Consider the following 27,935-nt stretch of genomic DNA (forward strand, 5'->3'; position numbering starts at 1 on the left):
TTACTGTCACTCTTTGAGAGATTTCCTAGATAGTGATGGGACATAAAGATATATACCGATGTCCATGTTGCAGCTTTGCAGATGCAGCTCGCAGATGAGCCATCGATGCAGCCATAGATCTAACTTGATGAACCTTGATGGTGTCTGTAATTTGTAGGCTTGCTAGCCTATAGAAGTGTGCAATGCGGACTGCTAACCAAATGGACAATGTAAGTATTGCCACTACTATGCCCATTCTTGGGACTGTAAGAAACAAATAGTTATGAAAATGAAAATAAATAAAAAAAAATGTAGTAAGCCAAAGTCCATTTACAGTCTAAGGGACAAAGGGCTTTCTTGCTTTTATGTGTATGAGGTTTTGGGAAAAACATAGGTAGCACAATGGCTTGATTAATATAGAAAGCTACTGATAAATCAAATTACATTGGAAAGTAGAGGAGATATCACAAAAATGAAAAATTCTTCAGTAAAACACTAAACTACCAGGGCTTGTGAAAAATGCAAGACAATTTGTGCTTATAGGAGGAAAAGACCTCAGACGTGCATTGATGCTATACTGCTATACAGTTAGAGCACATGCCAATTTATAGTCACTGATGAAAAACCTCCAAGCAACCCTTACTTTGTTGTGAAAAAAAAATCTACTTTTTAAATTTTTTCTTTACTTATAAAACTTAGCTTCAAAGAAGAGGTCTTTTCTCAACACAGGAAGCTTGTTCTGTTCAACTGCTATACTGGCAGAAACCAAACTATTGACATTGGCCTGCATTTCACAATAGCTGCTTCAGGGCAGTACTCGCATTAACTGCTTCAACGTGATACAGCACTGAAATATTTTATGCTACACCATCTTGTAAACAGAATACCACTCTTTAACTGCATTATCTTGTGTGCACTTTCACTTTGAAAGCTGCCATGGGTACTGACATTTGCAGCTGCTTTGCCTGTGGATGCTTTTACATGGAAAACAGTGTGTGCAGATATGAAAAAGCAATCTACACACCAGCTCTGGGGATGCATCTTGCAAGAGACTTCATTCTTTGGGGACCAGGACTGAGAAAACAGGACTGCATGTTCTCTACTCCCACGATGTGCACTGCCAAAATAACCCTTACATATATATATTCCTGCCCAGATTAAGAGGAGACAAGTCTCTTTAACCACCTGAAGACTTCTGGTTCCCTTTTTGTGGTTCACATACACCACTACCATAGCATTGTATAAGAAGAGTCTGACTGCATGACCTCGGAGGAAAAGAGCAAATTGAAGGTGAGCCAACCATATCGTTCTGGTCTCCAAATGATTGATGAAACATTTGGCTTCTTTTACAGACCAACTGCCCCGAGCCATCACACCTAGAAAATGAGCCCCTCAACCTAGTAAGCTGGTATCTGACATCACCATCACCAAAGAGGGAGATTCCAGTTGCACTCTCTTTCCCAAATTCCTGGTTACAAGTCACCTGCGCAAACTCAACCTTGTCTGTTCTGGTATGGAGAGCCTCATCACATAGCCCTGTGACTGAGGAGACCACATCAACAGCAAGGCCTTCTGCAAGAGCCTCATTTTTGTCCTTGCCCAAGGAAACAAATCTAGAGCAACTGCCATGGATCCCAACACTTACAGATCACACCGTGTGTCAATTGGTTCTCAATAAGCAAAGCACTTGACTTTGCAGTTTCCAGATCCTTTCCTCCATCAAATGGATGTGACTTCTCTTCATGTTGAACCTTACTTCCATATACTCCAGGGACTAAGGGGGCAATAACTTGCTCTTGGCAAAATTTACCATCCAGCCCAATTTCTGTAACAAATGTTCCAGCTTTGTGGTAGCTGCCTCACTTTCTTGAGTCAACTTCGCCTGGATCAACCAATCATCTAGATAAAGATGATCTAAAATTCCTTCCAGGCGCAAAGACACCGCTACCACAGCCATCACCTTGGAAAAGGTTCTTGGAATGGTGGCCAACCCAAAGAGAAGAGACTCAAACTGGAAGTGCCCTCCCAGCACCGCAGAGCGAAAATATTTCTGATGACATTCCTTTATGGGAATGTGCAGATACACCTCTTAAATCCAAAGAATTTTCCTCTGACATTACTGTAGTACCTTGGTCGGACCACTATCTCATTAAAGCCACAGGTAAAATAAAGACCCCACATAACACTCAACTCCACTCACCCCAAGATAACTCTAATACTCTACGTAGGAAGAAAATCAACAATGATCTTTTTCTTAATACATTAACGCCAATAATCAGCCAAAATTCATATTCCGATATAACTGATTTAGTAACCTTTTGGAACAAATCTATTACAGAAACATTAGATCAAATTGCACCACTAAAACCACAAAAACCAACAATAAAAAAACCAGCTACATGGTACAATGATTCCTTAAAAAATTCCAAACGTAAACTTCGCAATCTTGAGCGAAGATGGCGTAAAAATCCAATACCCGCATGTAAACAAGAATATTATACATTTCTACAAAAATATAAGAAAGAAATAATACAGACCAAAAAATCTTTTTACTCCATCAAAATAAAACAAGCAAACGGCAACCCAAAAACTCTTTTCTCTATAGTAAAAAACCTAACGACGATACAATCTAATTTACCATCTGATATCTCCAATGACTTTTGAAACAATATTGCTTCATTTTTCAAGAAAAAAACTAAGGACATATCATATGAATTTAAACTTTTGCCAATTCCAAGAAACAGTACCCCTCAACTTGCTTGTGCTTTCTCTGAATTTTCACCAGTAATCGATAGTACCATCATTAAAATACTTACTAAATCCAAACCCTCAAATAGTCCTTTTAATCCATGTTCAGGTTTCTTACTTAAAGAATTAAAAAATCCACTCGCCCCTATCATTACAAATATAGTAAATGCTTCATTACAACAAGGTATATTTCCAGATTCCTTAAAACAAACTGCCATCATACCCATTCCAAAAAAGAAAAACCATGACCCTGCAGATGTCACCAACTATCGCCCTATCGCTTTATTACCATCCCTAGCAAAAATTATTGAATCAGTAGTACTACACCAAATATCTGACTATATTGAAGAAAACAACATTTTACACACTAATCAACACAGCTTTAGAAAAGGTCACAGTACCGAATCTTTACTCATATCATCTTTTGACACCATAATTCGAGGATTTGACGCTAATACAAATTACTTACTTGTACTAATCGATATTTCCGCCGCATTTGATACAATAAATCATGACATTCTTATTACCAATCTAACTCAAATAGGCATTTCAGGTCCCCCTCTGCAATGGTTTACGTCATTTATATCAAATCGTCAACAAAAAATCATGACAAATAAACAATCTTCAGACTGGTACTCCACCTCTACAGGAGTACCCCAAGGCTCAGCTTTATCAGCTCTTCTATTCAACCTATACCTGTTACCTTTATGCAGACTTCTGGACGGATTAAACAAACTTTAAAATTTATGCTGATGATATTCAGTTTATTATACCCTTCACTGACTCTTGGTCTAAAACTTTCTCCTTACTGCAATTATATTTATCTACAATCAAAACTTGATTCTCTCATAATAGGTTAAAACTAAACACAAACAAAACTGAATTAATCTATCTATCCACCATTCCAGATTCAATTCACAAACCCCCACCAACATTTACCTTTGACAACCAAATCATTTCTATAAAAACACACGCAAAAAACTTAGGGGTAATTCTTGATTCCAAACTATCATTGACAAACAATATATCTGAAATTGTAAAAAAGTCTTTTTTCAAAATTCACATACTAAAGCAACTAAAACCATTACTTCTCCCAAATGATTTTCGCATGATCACCCAAACACTAATCTTATCTTCATTAGATTATTGCAATGCTTTATATCTTGGCCTACCTCAATCAACAATTCACCCACTTCAACTAGCCCAAAACGCAACAGCTCGTATGTTATACAATATCCGACGAAACGAACACATTTCTCCGGTTTTGCAACAATTACATTGGCTTCCAGTATCATACCGCATAGTATATAAAATCTTATCCACTATACACAACCTAATATACAATAATGATTCAATCTGGTTATGTTCACTGTTACGAATTTATAAACCCTCCAGACAGCTACGTTCCTTTGATAAATGTTTACTAGAAATTCCCACTGTGAAATCTGTTAGTCACTAATCCGTAAACGCGCTTTTTCAGTTGCAGGCCCGACGTTATGGAATGCTTTACCAGACTGTATCCACTTGAATTCGAACCGCAGAGAATTTAAAAAATTACTGAAAACACACTTATTTACTCAAGTGTTTCATCTGTAATAATTTTCATGATTCCTTGCATTGTATTTAACTTTTGTTTTAAAATTGTCTGTGTTTTTTATTCTTAAATTATGTATGTGCTTGACCATTTTGTAAACCGCCTAGACGGATATATATTTATCCTTTGTGCGGTATATAAGAACTTTTAAATAAATAAATAAATAAATAAATAAATAAATAAATATTTCACTTGTCGCACTGCCAACATAACTGACATCAGAGTCGCCATCCTAAAGTGAGATACCTTCAAGGCCCTGTTGACCTGGTTCAGGTCTAGAATAGGATGAAATCCAATACCTACACTGGCCCCAAGGCCCTGTTGACCTGGTTCAGGTCTAGAATAGGATGAAATCCAATACCTACACTGGCCCCACTGCAAGCACAGATCTGATATTATCGCTCCTAAGCGAAGAAAGTGATCGAGAGTTATCTGAATAGCCTCTTTCTTCAGTATGGGATAACAAAGGGAAAACATAAAGGCACCTGAAAAGGACAGGAAAACTCCAAGACATAAATGTCTCATATGACCCCCCCCCTAAGGCTGGTCTGAAGTGATGTGGCATCACTTCTGGTAAAAGGCCGATAACCGTCCACCTATCCTCTGATCCAGAGAATGGGCTCCTAAACCTTCATTGTGAGCTCTGGGTTTCAGCACTCTCTAAACGTTCATCTTTACCTCCTCTCTTCAAGTTTCAAAAAGATTGAAACTTATTAAAGGGTCTAGACTACTGACCATCTGAAGACCTCCCTGGCTTACTCAGCTTTGAGACTCGGAACTGATTTCTAGATGGCATATGATGAGATGTTCCTTTTGATGTGTCCTTCAGCAGCTGGGGCACCATGGATTCCCCTCAAGCTTATCTTTTTGAGATCTTCATCAAATAATAAGTTCAATTTTGAAGGACAGTTTAGTCAACCTAGTCTTAGAAATTGAATCAGCCGACCAGTTCCACAGTCATACAAATATCTAGCTGCCACAATGAAAGCCATGCTCCTAGATAATGTGCATATCAAGTCAAAGGAAGCATCTGCCAAGAAGGCCACCCATGGTTCCATCTGAATCGCTTTGTCCAATACTAACTTACTACTTCCTAAGGAGCTTTCCTGGATATGCTGAGACAAATGAAATCCTGCCCTTAGTACAATGCAACTGTATGTTGCTGCCTAAAGTGCCAGACTAGAAGCCTCAAAGGCATGTTTAAGAACTGCCTCTATCTTCCTATCCTATGCATCCTTGAGGGCAGTGCCTCTGGTTTGCAGGAATAGTAGGCTCTTCTTGTGACTGCACAAACCTGTGCATCCACCTTAGGGACTTTCAGCTTTTCTTTTATTTCTTTTTTGACTTTATTTATTCATTCTTATTAACCGCTCACTCACAGGCCGATACAGTAAAGTGCGTCCGCGATTACCCTGCTTCTAACCCGCTTTCTACTCACAATTTGGCCGCGTTAGTCCAACCCGCGATTCACTATCCCTTTTAACCCATCCTTACCGCCTCTTTAAATCAACGGGTAACCCTTTCTGCCCGCGGCAAGTATAAGAGATGTAAACGATCGGATTAGTTATTCCCTCCCATACAGTAACGCGCGCCCCGATTATCGCTTTTTTAACCTGCAGTTTTGCCGCATGTTTAACCTGCTAATTTACCGCCTACCCTTACCCCTGCGTTAGTGTGGAGCGTCAGGCAAGCCGAGACGAAATTTCACAGGCAAATTTTCCCCCCCCCGCTCACCTGCCCTGGCCGCGTCCATGGGTGCCGGTCTCCCGCGCTGACAGCTCCGGAGTAGCCCCAGCCAGCCCCGCTTCACTGCCTGACCCCCTCACTCCCCGGGACAAGACCAAAGTGAATCGGGCGTGCGCTCATTACCTGTTAGAGAATAGGGAACCATGGGGAGTGCCTGATCCGCCCCGGGCTGCTGAAGCCGCTCTCGCCGCCGGCTGTCCCCGGGAGGAGGGGAGAGAAGACTGGGGCTGCTCCAGAGCTGTCAGCGTGGGAGATGGACGCGGCCAGGGCAGGTGAGCGGGGGTGCCTCTAAAACAGCCAAAGGGGCGCCATTCCTTTAACAGTTGCGGTTTCTGCTCCTCTGGAGGGACTGGCTGCAGTTTCCTGCTCCACAGGAAACAGGTAAGGAGGCCCCGGATCTGGTCTCTTCCCTCAAGCAGTTCCAAAATGGTTTGCTTCTGCTGCGGCAGCAAGCATCCTGGTGGGAACAGGTTAAGCCACCACAGATGAGGTGCCCTCCCCCTCACATCCCTCCATCCCCAGGACAGCTAATTCCATGTGCTGTCCGGTCTCCCTCTCCTTTCCACACAGTCTGCAGAGACTTCCTTCTCCCACCAATAGCTGATGCGTACCACATGTGGTAAAATGTGCCTCTCTCTTCCCATGCTCCAGGGGATCTGCCAAAGTTCCCACTTCTTCCTATACCTGCTACCCAGAGACTATCTCTAAAAAAAGGAAAAGAATTCAGAATACCATGCTACTTACCATAAAAGCTCCTTCACCTGTCTCAAAATTTTTTTTTAGCTTTATGAATGGACAGCCAGTCAAAACAATAGAAGAGATAGGCAAAGAGGAAGCCCTAATCTTTTTACTTTTTTGTAAGGAAGAAAGCCTGCAGAAAAAGAGTGAAGGGCAGAAAGTAGGGAAAGGGGAGGCAATTTTACAGACCACAGACTGAAAACCTCTGTTCCAGAAACTAAAGCTCCCTGGTCCAAGGGATAACCCAAACTAAGGGAGTGGCAGCCCAAGACTTTCACTCATGAGCTGCCAGTCCAAACAAATCTTCTTCACCCGGCCTAACCAGGCCTCAGCTGACAGCACCAGATGCTTGCTTACCATCTTCTGGAGAAATCGAATACTGGCTGGCTGAGGTCAGCATATGGGGTGATGATAGCAAACTTGCTAGTTTCTGTCTCCATCTGATAGTTAGGGAGTATAACCTATGCATCTGGTCCAGTATGGTTGGATGAAGGGAATAAGAAAATTGGTTTTTACCTGCTAATTTTTGTTCCTGGAATACCACAGATCAGTCCAGACAAGAGGGTTTATGCATTCCTACCAGCAGATGGAGGCAGAGAACAAAAACTGTGAGGCACTGCTACATAACCAAGAGTGCTACCTGCAGTCCTTCAGGATTGACCTGTACCCAAACCAAGATGTGAAACTCCAAGCCAGTATCTCTTCCTCTAAAGAGCTGGGGAACAAGTTTGAACTACCAACCAAATTGACCCCTGAACCATGGTCAAGAAAGGAAAACAAATTAAATCTCCAAACTGCAAAAACTATAAACAATTATATTCTCCAGAACAAATTTAAACTCTGCATCACCAGCAGCAACCAGAATCAGGAGAGGTCTTTCGAAAAATAATCAGAATGGGCCAGAGGTATGGACTGATCTGTGAATGAAAATTAGCAAGTAAGAACCAATTTTCTTTTCCTGTTCATACCCAGATTAGTCCAGACAAGTGGGATGTACCCAAGCCCCTTTACACTGGGTGGGATCCTGAAAGACCTGCACATAGCACACTTTCCCCAAAGGCGCCTTCTGTGGGGCCTTAACATCCAAACTGTAATGTTTAGTGAAAGGGTGCAAAGAGGACCACGTAGCTGCCTGACAAATCTCCTGCGGTTACACCAATTGACACTCAGCCCAGGAGGCCGATTGAGCCCTAGTGGAATGCGCCTGCAAACCCTCAGGGATTGGCCGTCTTTTACAAAATATAGGCCAAAATGATTGCCTCCTTCAACCAACGGGAGATCGTACTGTTAGTCGCCTTACTACTGAACAACACAAAAAGGTGGTCCGAGGTCCGAAATTCAATAGTCACCTTGGGATATCTTAGGAGAACCAGATGCATGGCCAAAAGATGAAGTTCCCGCGCATGGGGGAAAATCGGGTGTCAAGTGTGAAAACCCCGACAACTCCACGGTCTGGCTAAGATGAAAATGCAGACACCACCTTGGGCAAAAAGGAGGAAACCGCCCGCAACAAGATCCCATCATTGGAAATCCGCAAAAAGGGCTCCCTGCACGATAAGGCTTGGAGATCAGAAATCCGTCTTACTGAGCAAATTGTTACTAAACACACCACCTTCAGCATAAGATCCTATGAAGCCCTGCGTAAAGGCTCGAAGGAAGGGCCACACACAAAACTCGCAGAACCAAATTGAGATTCCAGGATGGACAAAGTCTATGAACTGGAGGCCGCAAATGCTTTGCTCCTTTCAAACAACGCACCACATCTGGATGCAAAGTTAAAGGTCTAACATGTAGCTTTCCTCTAAAACAGCCTAAGGCTGCCACCTGGACTGAGAGAATTGTAGGTCAAACCTTTCGATAGCCCCTCCTGCAAAAAGGCCAAAACCTGGGCCATCTTTGCTTGCAAGGGATCAGTGGCATGGGCTCCACACCTGGCCTCAAACACTCTCCAAACTCTGATATATGCCAAATAAGTGGAGGATTTCCTAGTCTGAAGTACAGTAGTAATATCAGGCTCGGAATACCCCTTATGCAGAAACATTGCCTTTCAAAAGCCAAGCTGCTAGACAGAAGTGATCCACCTGTTCCGACAAGATGGGTACCTGATGCAGTGCACTCTTCAAATGGCTTAGATGAATGAGCCCATCCACCGCCAGATGCACCAGATCAGCAAACCATGGATGCCACGGCACTCTGGCACTAAGAGGATCACTCGTCCCTGATGCTACTCGATGTGACGCAGCACCCAACTTACAAGCGGTCATGGAGGAAAGAAGTACAATAGTAGCTTCGCTGGCCACAGCTGAACTAGGGTTTCTATCCCTGTGGAGCTGAATTCCCTCTGGCAGCTGAAAAATCTGGCTGCCTTGGCATTCTTCCTTGTTGCCATGAGATCAAATTGGGGCTTGCCCCACCTGCATCGAAGAAGTGAAAAGGCCTCCGCAGACAACTCCCATTCTCCTGGGTCCAGTTGTTGCCTGCTGAGATAGGCATGAATAGTGTGCAGGCGGACTATGTGAGACGCTGCTAGATGAAACTCCACCCAGGCGAAGAGCTTGTGAACTTCCTGAGCCAGCAGACGACTCTTCGTTCCACCTTGACGATTGATATAAGCCGAGAACACATGAACTGCCCGCCCTGAATCCGAGGGACAAAGAACAAGAGTGCCCTCTGAACCGCCCTGGTCTCCAGACAGTTGATGGACCAGGATGTTTCCACCATGGACCATTGCCCCTGTGCCACCAATCCTTGACACACCGCTCCCCAACCGCTGAGACTGGCATCCGTGGTCACCACCACCCAGTCTGGGACCTGCAGATCCACTCTATTCTCCAAATTGGACCACAATAGCCACCACGAGAGACTGGATCTGGCCTCTTTCTGGAGAGGCAACAGCACTTGAAACTCCTCTGACATCAGATTCCAACAGGATAGAAGAGCTTTCTATAAGGGACGTATGAACACAAAAGCCGTTGGCACCAGATCTAGTGTAGATGCCATGGACTCTAGTACCTGTGAATAATCCCAGACCTTGGGAACTGGAAAATCCCTCAGATGATCTATTTGCGACAGCAACTTGAGAATGCTCTCTGGGGTGAGGAAAACCTTGCCCACCAGGGTGTTGAATCTGGCACCCAGATAGTCCAAGGACTGAGACGGGACCAGCTGACACTTTGCCCAGTATATCACCCAGCCTAGGGACTCCAGGCACTCTGTCACTCGCCAAATGGAGGAGACACACTCCACTTCCGACTTCGCTCGAATGAGCCAATCATCGAGATAAGGATGAACCAGTATTCCCTCTCTTCTGAGGGCTGCTGCCACTACCACAATCACCTTCGTGAATGTTCTCGGCACCGTAGCCAACCCGAAGGGCAGGGCTCGAAACTGAAAATGCTCTCCCATACCATGAATCATAGAAATCTGATGATCCGCCCTAATGGGAATTTGGAGATATGCTTCCGTCAGATTGAGAGAGGCCAGGAACTCCCCTTTGCGCACTGCCATAATCATTGTTTGCAACATTTCCATGTGAAAACATGGGACACGCAATGTCGCATTGACCCTTTGGAGATCCAGAATGGGCAGAAATGAACCACGAAGTATACAGAATAGGTTCCATGACCATGTTCTCCGAGCAGCTCCAGGGAGGATGGCTTCCAATCACTACATGCTGCTTGGCAGGCGAAGCGCAACGGGACACCATGAAGGCCTTCTTGACGGGTCGAGAAAATTCTAACATGTAGCCGTCTTGAATTATTTCCAGCACCCACTGGTCCGAGGTAATTCTGGTCTACTCCTCGTAAAAACGGGACAACCTGCCTCAAATAGCCACGAGGAGTGGACCAGCCCGCCGTCATCGGGCAGATTTGGCACCTCTGGACCCTTTTCTGGAACCCTCTCTGGCCGGCCTTCCGGCCCCCCGAAAGGAATGCTGCTTTCTCTGTGAAGAACTGGATGAACTTCTGCTGGCGCAAAATCTCCTCATCTCATAGAAACGAGAGCGAGATGGAAAGGTCTTTTTAATGCCCTCCTTATCCTCTGGCAACATATTCCCCTTAGAGTCTGCCAGATGCTTTCACCACTTCTCCAGGTCCTCACTGAACAACAACTGCCCCTTAAAAGGGGAGATTAGCAAGTTGCGCCTTCGACCAAACATCCACTGAACAATTGCGTAGCCACAGAAGCCTTCGCGTGGCCATCACAGCCACCATGTTCCTAGCCGAAGTGCAAAGCAAATCATAGAGGGCATCCGTTACATAAGCCACACCCGCTTCAAGGAGAGCATCCTGGCCAGCAGCCCCCGGGGGTTACTCCGATGGACTCCTGCGCCTTCTGCACCCAGTACAAACAAGCCCTCTGCATAAGGCTGGTGCAGACTGTAGCCTTAGGTTCAGAGCAGAGACTTCAAACAGCATCTTCAATAGAATCTCCAACTTCCGATCCTGGACGTCCTTCAAAGCCGCCGACCCTTCCACCGAAATGGTCATCTTCATAGTCACAGCCGATACTGCCGCATCAACCTTCGGCAGCTTCCAAATCTCTCAGGCAGGGGTACAACTTGGCCACAGCCCTGGCCACCTTCAATCTGGCTTCCGGAGATTCCCACTCCCAGTCAATCAATTTCTTTACCTGCTTTGGCAAGGGGAATGTCCTCAGTGGTCCACACAGATCTTCCAACAACAGGTTGGCCTCCTCCTCCTCCTGCATCACCTTAATCCCCAGTTCCTCTAGAACCTGAGGGATAAGTGGTCGCTATTCATCCTTGCGAAATAACCTAACAACTCTGGGATCATCCCCTTCCATCAAAGGGACTTCATCCGTATCCAGGTCCAGGATCCATGTCCTGACAAGCACCCTGGTCCTCCTGCGTCCCTTGTGGATCATCACCCCTCAGATCATCACCCTCGGAACCTTCAGAGGAACTATCATCAGTAAGCGAACGCTCGAGACCCAAAAGGTGCAAAATGCTCCCCCTTCCACGGAGGTGCCTCAGTCTGAGGTCCCTTATGGACCATCCGGACTGGCTGAGAGGCTGGTCGCTTATTTGGTAGCTCCTCACTGGCGAAATTGGTCTCATGCATCAGCAAAACAAAATCCGCGGAAAAACCACTGCGGGACACCTGTTCCGCGGTCCTTGAGTCCTTTCCCTCATTTGCTGGCACTTCTCCACCCCCATCAGATCCCTAAACCACAGGGGAAAGCAGGGGAGGGGAAAGCAGGGGAGGGGAAAGCAGGGGAGGGGAATCCCTGATCTCCACATCCAAGCAGGCTCCTATCACGTGGAAATAAAATGGCCGCCATCTCTGAACCCTCTTCCTGGGGCCTCTTGCACAGGGCCTGAAGTCCAAGTGCAGGGTCTGCTCCTGGGGATGTTTGTCATGCCTCCCTCACCTCCAGAGACAAAATTGAGCAGAGAAGGGCCGCACTGAGGTGAGAATGCCTCCCCCGCAGGCCTGACAGGATTTCCCGTGTTTAGCAAGAGTCAGCTTGGCTCGTGGCTAAAAATACACTGAGCAGAAGAAAAAAATAAAGCCGTCACAGCCGCACCACTGTCCGGGTGCTGAACGGACAGCAGAAGCCGCACGAGACTGTCCTCCCCCGACGCTGAGCCGATTGCAGGAAGGAGAGAAAATTAACTGCACCGGTGCTCCCGAGAGACCCCAGCCCCTCCAGGCAGGACAGAAAAGGGGACAGAAAGATATACTCTCCAGTTTCTGGGGCTCCAGGACACTTCCACAGGCTAGCTTTGGAGGGAGGCCCTTAGGGGGAGCAAAGGAACCAGGACCCCTGGCTTTCCCTCCACCTGGAATCAAAGGTAGAGCCTAGCCAGGGATATCCAACCCCCGCTCACTCTGTTCAACCAGAGGGATGGCCCATGAAGGTACCTAACACCTCTGGAAGCTCCGGATCGTCTTTTCCCTACTCTAAACTAACTTCACTTTTATTTATTTTATTTTTTTACTAACAGACTGCAGGTATGCACCACTACTATCTGCTGGAGACAGAGAAATATTGAGGGACTACAGGTGGCACTCTCGGTTATGTAGCAGTGCCTCAAAGTTTTTGTTCTCTGCCTCCATCTATTGGCAGGGATGCAAAAACCCGCTTGTCTGGACTGATCTGAGTATGAACAGGAATTTTATTCATATAAATTAAAACTGTAAAACTACTAAACAAAAAAATAAATAAGCAAGCAATCAAAAGGCAAAAACTTAACATGTATATAAATACAAAGCACACAAGGGTAGCAGCATAGTTCTTGCAAGGGTTCTAGACAGGTGCAACTGCAAATGGTGAGTTATATACCTCCAGCAGCATCAGGTAGAGGCTAGTTACCACATCCTGAAGACTCGGGGCAAGAGTCGGGGACCAGGGAAGTATCAGACACATGCATTTCAGCTCACCTTACATTTCCTCCAGCCTTCTGAATCCTCATTCGTTCTTCATACTGGGTTGGATTGTGCTCTCTACTAAGGATCAAGGCTGTTGGTTTCTGACTCTCTTCATTGTAACGACACAAAATAGCCTGCAAAGACAGAAGTGATCAAAAAAACATATCTGAATTAGAAGGCGCAGAGAAGGGCAACAAAAATGACAAGGGAGATAGAACGATTGGATCCCCAGTGAAGCAAAGATACACAGGTTAAGGCTCTTCAGTTTGGAACAGAGACGAACTAAAGATGGGACATGATAGAAGTTTACAAAATCATGAATGAGGCGGAACTGGTAAATAAGGAGAAATTTGTTCTCAGCTGATAAATTATTTTCCTTTAGCCCAGCCAGACCAGTCCATATGTATGGGTTATGCCTACCAATCAGCAAATGGAGACTAACAGATTAACTGGCATCACCCCTTATAGGCTCCTGTACCAACCTCAGCCTGGCAGTATTAACTGTATCAAGCTAAATACATTAACGTACAAAAATTCTCTCTACCCTCTCCAAGCAGGGTGCTTCCAAGGAAACACAAACAATAGCATAAGCATAATACTCTCTTCTTTTAAAGCACCAATATGCGCACTTAATATTTAGGATAAACTGAAGAAATTATATATTTGGCAGAACAGGGAGGGTCCTGGACTGTTCTGCCTGGACTCAAGGAAAGGAAATTATCAGGTAAGAACAAATCTCCCCTTCATCCAGCCAGATCAAGCCAAACTTATGGGATACTGCTAAACCCAAAGCAAAGGAAGCCTCTTCCTTGGTTCGAATATCCAAACAATAATGCCTCAAAAAAAAGAATGTAAAAAGGTCCAGTTACTGCTTTACAAATATCCAATAGCAAAACTAAATGGAGCTCCACCCATGAAGCCACCTTAGTCGAATGCGCTCTGATATTCTTGGCCAAAGCTCTACCTCTATCAATTTAAGCTGCTGCAATCCCTTATTTAATCCAGCATGCCAAGGAGGCTTTGGTTGCTCCTTCTCCCTTTTTTTGGTCCAAAGAACAATACAAAGAGATGATCTTATTTCCTGAAAACATTAGTGATTTTCAGATATTGCAAAAGAATCTTTTTCTCTTCCAAACAATGGAGTTATACTACTTTTCCCCACATGAATCCTTATCATAAGAGAGCAGACATACTATCTGGTTAAGGTGAAAGGATGATACCACTTTTGGAAGAAAAGGTGGCACTGTATGAATCCTGACCATATTTGCAAAAATGACCATATTTGCAAAAAATTTCAGAATTCCAGGCGCTTTTCCAAGAAAGCGCCTGGAATTCTAAAATTCTCTTAGCCAATCATCAGAACTAAACGAGCTGCCCACCCTTACACCCAAGACGAAGTCGCAAGATCTACTCCCATCTCCAAATTTTTGGTCTTCTGCCACCACTGTAAACTCAACCTTGACTGTTCTGGGACAGGGAGCTTTACTGCATAATCCTGAGACGAGGGTCCCATCTGGACAATGCTGCTTTCTGGAGCAACCTTATGAGCATCCTCACCCAAAGGACCAGATCCAAGGCTACTACCTTGTAACCCAATAGCTGGAAATAATGTCACACTGTCGTTTTCCTGAATGCTAGTAAAGAATGCACTTGCTCCTGCAGTTTCTGAACCCTTCACATCAAACATACATGACTTAACTTCAAGCTGAATAGAGCTCCCAGATATACCAGGTACTAAGAGGGTAGTAGACTGCTCTTTGAGAATTTTACTCCCAACCCAATTCCTGCAATAACTGGATCACTCTCTTTTCAGTCGACACTCTCTCCAACTGACTTTGCTCAACTAAACAAATCATCTAGATAAGGGTGAACCAAAATTCCTTCCTGGTGCAGTGCTGCTGCCACTACATTACCTTCAAAAATACTCTTGGGCTATGGCTAATCCAAAGGGCTGGGCCTGAAACTAGAAATGACCTCCCCAATACTGCAAACATACTTCAAATCCAAAACAGAATGAAAGGACCTTTCCTTTTTCAGAAACACAAAGTAAACTGAATACCACCTTTGATCCCACTGGTCTCCCGGAACTGGCACCAAAGCCCCTGTGAGAAGAAGCTGATTGTGAGTTGTTTACTGCCTCCTTTTTCTGGGCAGATAAGGAGATTCCATGAAAAAGATGACAAGGGGCAACCATAAAGCATATAAAAAGGATGGGAAAATTCCAACACATAATATCCCGAATTACTTCACCCACTGATCTGAGGTAATTTGGATCCATATTTGATAAAATTCTGATAAGACGACCACTTATTCTCTGAAATGGAGACTGGGTTCTCTAACTTCATTGAGAACTGCTAAAATACCCTGCAATTTCTGAGGCTCCATCCTTACCACCTCTTTTGGAAGAGCAAAAGCACTGAAACCTACTAAATAGTCTAGGCTTTTGGCATCTTGTTTATACAGCTTGGAATCTCGGAATCTATTGCAGGCCTGCACTCTTAGTAGAAGTACGCACTAATAAAAGGAAGCATGAACCAAAAACACCATTCCAGGTTCTATCTGAGATACCTTTTCTGCGCTACTGCAGAATTCCCCCAGGGCTAGCAGCTGTATTGTGACAAGGATTGGTTTGCGTTTGTCTCAGCAGTAGCCTAGTCATAGAAAAGGTATCTCAAGATAGAAACTGGAATGGTGCACTTCTACAGAGAGTATGGCTTTCACTGTGGCAGCTAGGTAACTTCTATGGTTGCAGAACTGGTCAGCGAATTCTATTTCCAACACAAATTTGACAAAACTTGCTTTCAAAGAGAACTTTTTTTGACGAAGATCTTGAGAAGATGGCTAAAGTATGTGGAGAATCTAAGGTACCTAGACTCCAGGAAGACAAGAAAATAGAAAAGATGGAGGAGGCTCCGGCATGCCTTGAGCACAGCATGTCCCACTTGTGGCAAAGATAAAGGCCCTGCATGCCACCAACGGAGCACATCCCGCTCACTGTGAAGATGAGGGCCCCGTAGTGCCACAAGCGAAGCTCATCCTGCTCACGGTGAAGAGTGTGTGTGTGAGAGAGAGATTGTGAGCCTGGGTGGGGGGGGGTGACATAGAGCATGCGTGAGGGTACTTGGGGGGAGAGAGAGAGAGCATGTGTGAGGGTGCTTGTGTGTGTGGGGGGGGGGGGGAGAGAGCATGTATGAGGGTGCTTGAGGGTGGGTGCCAGAGAGAGGAAGCCTACGTGAGAAGATTGTCAAGGAGTGCGTATGTGTGTGAGAAATTGGGAGCTGGTGTGTATGAAAGGAAAATTGGTTCTTACCTGCTAATTTTCATTCCTGTAGTACCATGGATCAGTCCAGACTCCTGGGTTGTACCTCGCTTCCAGCAGATGGAGACAGAGAACGTTTTACCGACACTGTTACTTAACCACATGTGCTACCTGCAGTTACTCAGTATTTGTCTATACCTCAGCCAAACACCACAAAACTGAACATCTCAACTTCTAAAAAGATTACAAAACATGAAAAATATTTTCTGCTTTAAATAAAAAACGTGAATGAGTGGACGACTCTCCCCCTCAACAGACTTGGTGGATTCTGAACTGATCCATGGTACTAAAGGAATGAAAATTAGCAGGTAAGAATCAATTTTCCTCTCTCTGTACGTACCCGGATCAGTCCAGACTCCTGGGATATACCAAAGCTTCCTAGTCAGGGTTGGACCTGGAGAGTCCCGCTCACAGAACACTTTCACAAAATGATGAGGAGCTCGTATTGCCCACATCCAGACGACAGTGTCTAGCAAAAGTATGTAGCGACTTCCAAGTTGCTGCTCTGCAAGTCTCTTGGGGAGAAAGTAGCTGAGCTTACACCCATGAGGCTGCCTGAGAACATGTGGAATGAGCACATAACCCCTCCAGAACTGGTCGACCTTGAAGAATGTAGGTGGAACCAATAGCCTCCATAAGCCGATGAGCAATAGTAGCCTTAGAAGCCTGAAGTCACTTCCTCTGGCCGCTCCACAGAATGAAAAGGTGATCTGACTTCCTAAAGTCATTCCTTGAGGTAAATCAACAAAGCTCTTCTGACATCTAACAACCCGAGTTCCCTCGCATGAGGAATAGAGGGGTCCAGCCCAGGAAAGGCCGAAAGCTCCACCATATGATTCACGTGGAACACAGAAACCACTTTTTTGTAAAAAGGAAGGGACGGTTCTGAAACAAATTCATGACTGCGAAATCTAAAGGAAAGGATCCCGCCACGACAGTGCCTGCAATTCCAAAATCCTTCTAGCGCAACATATGGCCACCAGAAAAACCACTTTTAGAGTCAAGCCCTTCAAAGTCGCTCTCTGGAGCGGTTCCTAAGGAGCCTTACATAAGCCCCTGAGGACCAAATTAAGATTCCAGGAAGGACAAACTCATCAAAGTGGAGGATGCAAATTTTTCGCCCCTTGAAGAAAATGAAGAATGTCCTGATGACCCGAAATAGATATACCATCAATCTGGCCCCAAAGACAACCTAAAGCCGCTAACTGCACTTTAAGAGAGCTAAGAGACAATCCTTTGGTGAAACCCTCCTGCAGGAAAGATAGAATGTCAGCGATTGATGACATGAAAGGATGAACTTGATTGGTGGTACACCAGGACTCGAAACCCTTCCAGACCCGTACATATGAAAGATTAGTAGACTTTCTCCTGGCCTTCAACAAAGTAGTAATAACCGCTTCTTGGTAATCCCTATTTCGGTTGAAATCATCAGCTCAGTGTGCTGTGGCAGTCAGAAAAGCAAACAGAATGTTAGGAATTATTAGGAAGGGAATAGTGAATAAATCGTAAAATATCATAATGCCTCTGTATCGCTCCATGGTGAGACCGCACCTTCAATACTGTGTACAATTCTGGTCGCGCATCTCAAAAAAGATATAGTTGCGATGGAGAAGATTTATTTATTTTTATTTATTTATTTATTTAATTTTATATACCGGCAACCGTTTGCACATCGTGCCGGTTTACAGATAACTTACAACAAGGATATATAGGCAAAGCCTTTACAAGAAACAGTGTATAACATAAGCTCAAAAACGGAGCAAATAACTAGATAACTTGTGGAAGGAGGGGGTGGGGTGATCGAGACAGAGGAGGGGGCAGGGGAGGGTGAAAACTGGTACATAAGGAAAAGATATGTACATGGGTCGAGTGATTATTGACATATACATGTGTTATATACAAAATTGTATAAGCGCGTAGAGGCTCAGTACTTGAGGTGAGGAAGTGTGTACGGTTGCGTTAAGTGACAAGATACAGAGTGACAAGAGTGACAAGATACAGAGACAAGATACAGAGAAGGGCAACCAAAATGATAAAGGGGATGGAACAGCTCCCCTATGAGGAAAGGCTGGAGAGGTTAGGGTTGTTCAGCTTGGAGAAGAGATGGCTGAGGGGGGATATGATAGAGATGTTTAAAATCATGAGATGTCTAGAACGGATAAATGTGAATTGGTTATTTCCTCTTTTGGATAATAGAAGGACTAGGGGGGCACTCCATGAAGTTAGCATGGGGCACATTTAAAACTTAATCAGAGAAAATTCTTTTTCATTCAATGCACAATTAAACTCTGGAATTTGTTGCCAGGGGATGTGGTTAGTGCAGTTAGTGTAGCTGGGTTTTAAAAAGGTTTGGACAAGTTCTTGGAGGAGAAGTCCATTAGCTGCTATTAATCAAGCTGACTTAGAAAATAGCCACTGCTATTACTAGCATGGGATATACTTAGTTTTTGGGTACTTGCCAGGTACTTGTAGCCTGGATTGGCCACTGTTGAAAACAGGATGCTGGGGTTGATGGACCCTTGGTCTGATCCAGTATGGCAATTTCTTATGTTCTTATGTCTTATCCGTTGCCTCTTAAAAGCCAGGCCACTAGACAAAAGCGAGAAAATATGGGTCCCTGCCGGAGAAGGTCCTCCAGATGACTCAAGTGAATTGGTCCATCTACCGCCAAATGGATCAAATCCGCGAACCATGGATGGCATGGCCACTCCGGTGCCACAAAGACCATTTCTCCTTGATGTTTTTCTATGTGACACAACACTTTTCCCACGAGTGGCCAGGGAGGATACACAAAGCAGCACATCTCTTGGCCATGGGCATCGACTCCCTCTGCTCCGTGATCTCGCCTCCAACTGAAAAACCGAGGAGCTTTGGCATTCCGACAAGACGCCATTAGGTCTACATGGGGAGAGCCCACATCTGCGTGCAGGAAAACATTGCTGCCATGGCCTACCACGCAGCTACAGAACCGAGCCTCAGGAGTGGAGCCTAGCCAAAGGCTACTCAACCTTCTGAGCCTGAGCCGCCTCCGTGCTACACTAACTCCCCAGAGAAGTGAGATGGAAAGGGGGTAAGAGATGCAGAGCAACAAACACAGAAGGAAGAAGACCCTATAAGGGAAAAAATAGAGGGGGCACTAAAATTTCCCTATGCTCTCTCTCTTTTTTTTTCCTTTACCTGAGCTCAGCCCTCCCAGGCTGAGATCACGATTGAGTCACAGTCCACTGTGGGGAGAGGGCAGAAGCCTTCATTGCAGAGGACTACTTTGAATCGCCCTTTTTTTTTTTTTTTTTTTAAGTCTGCACCTGCCAAGCTCCCAGACTTAAAATGTTCAGCTGAGGGAGGGACCAAACAGGTGTCACCTCAGGAGCTCAAGCGGCGTGTCAAAATCTTCTATTTTATTTATTTATTTTACTGCAAGCAATCCCTAGTAGGGAGATGCATCTGCTGGAGACGGAGAATACTGGTGGGCTGATGTCGGGGAAGGCTATATGTCAGTGACATCAGCGAGTCAGCTTTATTCCATTTCCATCTGCTGGTAGGAGTGCATAACCCACTGGTGTGGACTGGCAGTAGATTATGCAGAGGAACTACACAGACTCCTACCAGCTGAGAAAACAAACCTGGGTTAGCTTTCATTACACCAGTGGCCAATATTAGTTCTTTAAAGAACAGTACAATCTTGGGAAAAAGCTCACAAAGAATACATTTGAGACTGTAGCACCAACAAGTGTAACTGTCAGAAAATAACTATAAGAAAACTAGGGATCTGTAATGAACAACTTAATGTAGGAGAGCTCCTAGTTAAGTAAACTCAATTGCTTTCCACAGTGGACAATACTAAAACAGAGCAGGCCTTAGTACCTCCCCCATCAGGAATCACTGCAAGGTGTAAAACAAGTGACTTTTGCACTTTTGTACTTTGCTATGCAAGTTTATCATACAAAGCATGGCTTGAATAGAAATTAAGAGTATTTTGTAATAGTCAAAAAATAAAATTACTAATTTGTTTCAATAATTTTCGCTTTCACTCTTTTTCGCATGACTCTCGAAACTGATTGCAGTGAATAGTTTAAGGGCACAGGCCAAGGTAGACCTCTCAGTTCCAAGTTGTTCCTTTTCCAGTAGGAGAGTCTGCAGGGAATGAATTTATGTTATTCAATGTTAGGAGTATGATTTTAAAAAGTTCTGAGCCCAGGAGAAACAAAGATCTTCCCCATCCCCAGGTTGGTGCTTACTCGGCTGTCTCCAAGGTTGGCAATGTATAGTGTGTTGTCTACCACCAGAACACAGGTGGCGGTGGAACCATCTTTCCAGGCAGGTTTCCTGTAAGCACCAAAAACAGTTACATATTTGGTTAGTTTCAAAGAAGTTTCAAAAAATAGTACTGCTCATCTCGAATCCAAGCTGTACTTGGCAACAATGCTGTATTGTTTAATATAGTAAAATTTTTGGCCATACCTCATAATAAATTCACAGAACCACCCTTCTTGAATTACTGTAACCAAATAACCTCATTTTTCTCAGAGAAAATAAGAAATTGTTCAAATAGTTCCTCAAATTTGCCATCAGCAATTACAACTACTTCTATTACTGTCAAGCACAAATGGGAAGCTTTCACATTGGTATCTGCAGAAATAATTAATCACATCTTAACTAAATTAAAACTCTCCACCTGAACCCTTGTCCTACGTCCATGATGAGATTACCTATGGATGAAGTACCCATATACATTGCTAAAATTGTAAATCTCTCTCTTTCATCAGGAACACTTTCCACTTAATTAAAACAAGCTGCAGTGACAACTATTCCAAAAAAGTCCCCTGCTGAATCACTAGATTTTGCTAATTTTCATCCATCTCTTCTCTTGCAAAAATCACTGGATCTGTTGTTTTACATCAGATAACTGATTTCATTAATACTGGCATCCTTGATAAACAGCAGCATGGAGTTCGACAAGTGTTCAGCACAGAAACTCTGTTGCTTTCTTCGAGGATTCGACTCCAACACCGACTATATTCTTGTACTATTTGATATAACAACCACATTGGACACCTTGACCATAGCATTCTTGTCTGCTATCTACTGGGATTTCAGGAACAGTCTTTAATTGGTTTTCATCATATTTAGCAAATACAGGGTGGCCCATGGAAAAGTAGCCTGCCTCCAATGCACTGGTATTGGAGGTGGGCTACAATTCCATGGGCCACCCTGTAGAACCCAGAAAGTGAAAATTGGTTCTAATACTCAAACTGGAATGCAGTGTCCTCTGGTATCTGCCCTTTCCGCCACACTTTTTAATAGTTACTTATCCTTCTCTGTCAATTACTGGCATGCTTAGGTTTAAATTACCAAATTTATGCTGATAATGTCCCATATAAATACTTCTAGCCTGATACAATTGCTTTGGTTTCACTCTGCATAAACACTGTTAGACAACAGACTAAAACTTAATGTCACCAAAACCAAAATCATGTTTCTTTTCAGTATCAAATCTCCTTCCTATAAAGTTTCTACCACCTTCGACGTACATGGACACCTCATTCCAATCACCATAAAGCAAGAAATGTAAGCATTTTGAATTATTAAAACCTCTCCATACAGCATCATAAAATTGTTAAAATATCTTCTACAAGTTGCATCTACCAAAACATCTAAAACCCTTCTTGAAACCCATGATTTCTGACTAGTTTTGCAGTCATTAATATTACAATAATCTATATTATTGTAACTCCTTATATCTGTCTTCCTGCTTGCACAATTTTCTATTACAAATAATCCAAAACTCCGCTGCACATCTTTTGACTGGTACTCACTCTAGAGATCACATTACCCCACCCTAACTTCCTTCCATTGGCTTCCAATTGCATACCTTATTCAATGCTTATACTTAAACTGCTATATAATGATACATCTTATCTGGCTAAATACTACTCTTCGGATCTACAAACCAACAAGACAGCTATGGTCATCTAATAAGAGCCTGCTGGAAATCCCTACTCCTAAAATGGCAAGACTGAATATTAACAGAAGCCAGGCTTTCTTTGTCGCAGTGCTAAAACTCAAACTCCCTGCCAGATTCTATTGACATCTCTGATGTAAAAAACTTTAAAAGAGCCCTAAAAACTGCCTTATTTAGACAGGCATTCCAATGAAGGACAACTTTGCAGTTATACCCTTTACCTTTCCAACCGACATCATAAAACATGGAATATTGCTTCCAAATGGACTTTTCTAGAAAATCCTTTTTTGAATCTCATTCCTCAAGTTTGAACTCTTCTTTTGTTTTTGTAATATGTACTCCTAAGGCATTTTCTAGTAGAGTGCAGGATACGAGCTAATAAATAGTTAATACAACTTCTTAAATTGAATTCAGCTACCTCCCAGAAAAGTAGTAGTCAGCAGGAAAGGACCACTTGATTTAACCAGTCTACCTTGTTGACAGATGATTTTTTTTTTCTTTTTAACACTAGAGTTTCCTCCTGTTCCTTTCTACTTCCACCTCAGATGGAACCAGGGATGAGCTTTTGTTCACAGTTACCTGCATATTTTCCTCTATTTTAAATCACCCTCCAGCTTACTTTAGTCCAAGTCATTGCAAACACAGTCCTTGACCAGGCACTGTGTACGAGGGCTCCTTCTGGAACCCATGCAATCATGGGCCCTACATTCAGCCACTAAGTGTTGCCAAGCCTGATGACTATGACTCCCTCCCCACTAGGGGCTGTGAACTCTGCCTTTGCAGCACCCCCAACCCCGGCTGGCCCCAGGAGCAGAAGACCTTTATTTATAAAACTTGACATATCACCAATCCAATAAAACCCTCCATCAATCCACCAGTCCCAACCAGACCCCGCCGCATGGCAGTACACAGCATTGCCATTGAGCTAACAGGCTCAATGGCAATGAGTCTGCCACAGATTCTACTTCATCTTTAATTTCTTTCCTCTTTCTCTAAGGTCCCTTTACATTAGTTTCAAGCATTCATGAATTATGTCACTGTTTTGACACTTCGCCAAACGGAGGGAAGTGCAGGTAATTCAATAAGTCCCCTCAGCTTCAGATTCTTTTCATCAAAGGTTTCTTTTTATTTTTACATCGGCAGCTCCATTGCTTAGACAAGCACAGAATTTAAGAAGGGTCCCCCGACATGGACCCGTGTTTCGCCAAACCCGGCTGCGTCGGGAGGGACAAGCATTTAGAGACAGGGATTCTTCAACTTTTAATCGCTGTGCTGGTATTTGCTTTGCAAGGAGAGCAAATGGCAGGTGTTTTGACACCTGCCATCTTTGCTGGAAGTATTATTTCCAGGTGTTCATCAATTCCTCAATAAAAGTATTTGTATGAGACAATCTAGAGAAAGATAGACCTCCTCTCTCCCTGCTCGCTCACACGTTATTTATAACTGAGTGAAAACAGAGTGAAAAGAAAATATATATTTCCAATCCTCTAACTTCAATATAGTGATCAAACAGAAAAACTGATACTCAAGAATTTAGAGAACTAGTTATTTACTTAGGGTTGCTTCTGACCTGAATCTGTTTTGCAATGAGAGAGGTCCCAATGATTCAGGGTTGAATAGAAACAGGTTGTCCATGGTCACAGCATCAAATAAAAGGTCCAGATTTACAAAAGTAAAAGACAATTTTACCTGAGTTAATCTTTTGAATATGGATTTCTAAATTAACTAGCCAGACCTTAAGAATGGGTCCCATTGCAAAGATACAGAATTGTACTAATCCTTTCTTCACAGGTATTACATTTTAATATTTTTATTTTCTTTAAAGACCAGAAACAAGTGCAACTAATTTTCAGGTCTGTTATGTATGTATAATCAACATTTAGATATACATACAGGTTGGACTTCCTGTGATGTTATTCACAGTTGTTAGCTCTGGGGTACCCCTTCAAATCTTCTTCCCAACTAGTGATTTAAACCTTGGAAACAGTCTATGCTGTAGAGCAGTGCTTCTCAACCGGTGTGTCGCGACACTCCAGTGTGTCGCCAAGCACCGGCAGGTGTGTCGCATGCTCCCGGTCTCTCCCGCTGCTCTTCCTTCCCTGCTGCCATTGCCACCGGGCTATCAGTACATTCAAGCCCAGTGGGAACGGCAGTGGTGGTAGAAGAAGCAGTGGCACCTGCGACTGGTCTTTTCTTCTTCCCGCGCCCCCCCTCCCCCCGACCCGGAGCAGGAAGTGATACGCGGTGCACGGGAAGGAGAAAGAGCCGTGCCGCGCCATGTGGAAAAATAGCAGCGGCGGCAGCAGTAGCGGCCCCTGAGCAATCGAAGCACCCAGTAATCGGGAAAGGAGAGAGCAGCATGAGCCTCCCGCGGCCGATGGGACTCTTCTTTCTTGGCCTGCGGGGGCTGGAGGAGGAGGCCTCTGCAGCTACCATTTGTGCTCGGGGGGGGGGGGGGGAAGAGGAAGAAATAGAGAGAAGCAGCCAGCCAGCCAATGTGTGATTGAGAGCATGTGTGTGATTGAGAGAAACTGGTCAGAGAGCTGGTGTGTGTGTGTGTGTGTATATATGTGAGAGACAATGAAAGTGACTGCTCAGGGAGATGTGAGACATTAGTCAGGGAGGTGACTGATGTGTGTGTGTGTGAGAGAGAGAAAAAGCATGGAAGTGAGAAATCTGGGTATGTGAGAAAGCATGGGCGTAAGAAGCCTGGTGTTGGGGGGGGGTGGATGTGTGTGAAAGAAAGCATGGGAGTGAGAAGCCTGATTATGTGAGAGAGAGCATGGGAGTGGGAAGCTTGTGTGTGTGTGTGTGCATGCATGAGAGAGAGAGACTGGTTGGTAAGGTGACGGGATGTGTGAGAGAAAGACTGGTGTGTGTGAATGTGAGAGAAAGAATGTGATTCAGGGAATGAGAAGCCTGTGCACGTGGAGAGCGAGCATGGAAATGAGAGAGAGACTGTTGTGTGTGTAACAGAGAGAAAGTGATTATGGGAATGAGAAGCCTGTGCATGTGAAGAGAGTGAGCATGGGAGTGAGAAACCTGGGTGTGTGAGAGACACAGCATGGGAGGGAGAAGCCTGTATATCTGAAAGAGAACACAGGAGTGGGAAGCCTGTGTGTGTGTATGCATGAGAGAGATCAGGTGACTAGTGTGTTTTTGTGTGTATGTGTGAGAGAGAAAGGAAGTGATTATGGGAATGAGAAGCCTGTGCATGTGGAGAGAACAAGCATGGGAGTGAGAGACTGGTGTGTGTGTGTGTGAGAGAGAGAGACAGAGAAAGTGATTATGAGAGTGAGAGGCCCATATATGTAAGTAGAACATGGGAGTGGGAAGCCTGTGAGTGTGTATGGCATGAGAGAAACTGTTCAGGAAGGTGACTGGTGTGTATGTCAAAAACTGTTTGGGAAATGATTGGTGTGTGAGAGACAGAAACTGGTCATGGGGGCATGACTGGTATGGTGTGTGTGTGAGAGACATGGGCACTAAGGAAGAGGACCATAAGTATAGAGCTTAGCTTCTACTGTTGCTTCTGGTGTGTGCCACAGCCTGCATGGAAGGGGAGAAGGAGAGCTGCTGGAGGGGGTAAGTAAAGGTGGCTTTTAAAGTTTATTTTTCTTGATTGACTGCCATTTTAATTATTTAATATTATGTGATGTCTGCTTTTTTGAAATATTTTATTGGTGTTTGGCGAATGTTTAATAGTTTTTATGAGTTTTTAATTGTTGGATGTTATACTGTTCATAGCTGTTTTGAAACATTTATTCTGCTTATTAGTATAGTTTTACAATTATTTCTGTGTGGGGATCTATAGCTGCTTGCTACTTCTGTTTCCTAATAAGAGGTGTATTGGTTTTTAGGGCCTGATTTAATATTTGTAGTGTTGCCTTTTCATAGATAGGGTTGCTCCTGTTTGAGTGTATTCCATAATACAGGTGGTAACTGTGTACAGATTAGTTTATGTGCATTACTACAGATCCTGGGAGTATGTTAGGTCGGTTCTGTGTCTGTTACCGAGATGAGATATTTTACTAACATGTAAGCGTTTGTATCAGTCTTATTTGTTGTGTTTTCTCAAGAGGACATGCATTGGTGGTAAACTGCTGTCTTTTCATAAGTAGTGCTATTGAGCCTGGAAGTAGAAGGAGTTTGAGTTGCTGTTACTGAGATGACACCAGAACATCTTTTTTGTAGGGTGAGTTGTATGGGGAATGTCATAATTCTGCTTTACATCCATTATTGTGGGTCAGGGGGGTTCCCATGGATGCAAACTGTACTTTTACATCTAGCCCTGTGACGATCATGGGTCAGTGTGTCATGCATGTGAGAACCATCTGTCAGGTGTGTCCCGACAGAAAAAAGGTTGAGAACCACTGCTGTAGAGAATCTAAACAACACATGGACAATTTTGTAATAGAAAAAAACAAAAGGATATGAGCACAAAATTGCTCTGTGCAACTCGAAATAAGACGAAGCTAGCAGAAGATGAAATGGCAACAGACACCAGACCTGTAGCAGATAAAGGTTTTGCAGTATTTTTAAATGAAATGATACTCAACATTTCAAGGAGCGTTTCTGCCGCTTTGGAAGATTGGCTGAGGAAGCCGCAATCAGAAATGGATGAGATTACAGAGGATACTGAGGTACAGACACAAAAACTTGTCGCTGCGGAGCAAAGGATCATTGCACAAGAAGAATGCACAATTAGAATAGATCATTATTCTTCAAAAAGAAAATGCTTTTCTCATGAAGTGGATAGATGATCAAGAAAATAGAGGATGACAACTTCCTAAGAGTTATTGGATTACCTGAAATAATCAAAGAACAAGAATTGTTTTTTTCTTTGAGAAAAAGCTGCTGGAAAACCTGCAGGAAGATCCTATAAAATCTGAGTGGGCATATATAGCAAGTATGCTGAAAAGTAACAACTCATGTCCTAGGCCAGTGATGGCCAGAATCTTGAATTGGGTGGACAAAGTGAAAACCTTGAAGGCATACATGCAAAAGGCACATTGGAATTTGAAGGGGTTAAGAGTCTGCTGTTCAATGAGTATTTGGCTAGAGTAGCTGCACAGGGGATGGTAACTTTAAAATAAGTGCGTGCCCATATACATGTGTATATGGGCCTTTTTTTTGCGAGCAATTCAGTTAAAATTTATCTCAAAGGGAGAAGATTTCCCTTATTTGTACAGGGCTACAATGTAAGAGTATCTGTTTTGCTCTATTATTTCCAGTCAGATAGTCAATCATCGATGCTGTGTAATTTTTTCTTAAAGAGTTTATGGAAAACATTAAATTGGATCATTCAAGCATGAGCATCCAGAGTAGGACACCTAAACGTCTCCCTTTCATGTCTCGTTCACTTCCTTTCCTCCGCGATCAACAAGTACTGCAGTGCTTGCATAAATAATAAGGGAGCTCCTTCTAGATAAATAGATGGATCATGGAAGAGGA

The 27,935-nt window shown here is 43.8% G+C and overlaps 1 protein-coding gene across 3 annotated transcripts in view; it reads right to left on the reverse strand.

Moving 5' to 3' along the window:
• ILKAP (ILK associated serine/threonine phosphatase) overlaps nucleotides 1-27,935 on the reverse strand; it is a 130,371-nt gene that overhangs the window by 36,471 nt on the left and 65,965 nt on the right. For all 3 annotated transcript variants that reach the window (XM_029615244.1, XM_029615245.1, XM_029615246.1), the window contains 2 exons: nucleotides 20,758-20,845; nucleotides 13,213-13,334 (listed from right to left, as the gene is read on the reverse strand). In XM_029615244.1, the coding sequence (XP_029471104.1) occupies nucleotides 13,213-13,334; nucleotides 20,758-20,845 (210 nt within the window). The remainder of the gene's footprint in view (nucleotides 1-13,212; nucleotides 13,335-20,757; nucleotides 20,846-27,935) is intronic.

This window comes from Rhinatrema bivittatum, chromosome 9 (genome assembly GCF_901001135.1).
Source record: "Rhinatrema bivittatum chromosome 9, aRhiBiv1.1, whole genome shotgun sequence".
Taxonomy (NCBI): Eukaryota; Metazoa; Chordata; class Amphibia; order Gymnophiona; family Rhinatrematidae; genus Rhinatrema; species Rhinatrema bivittatum.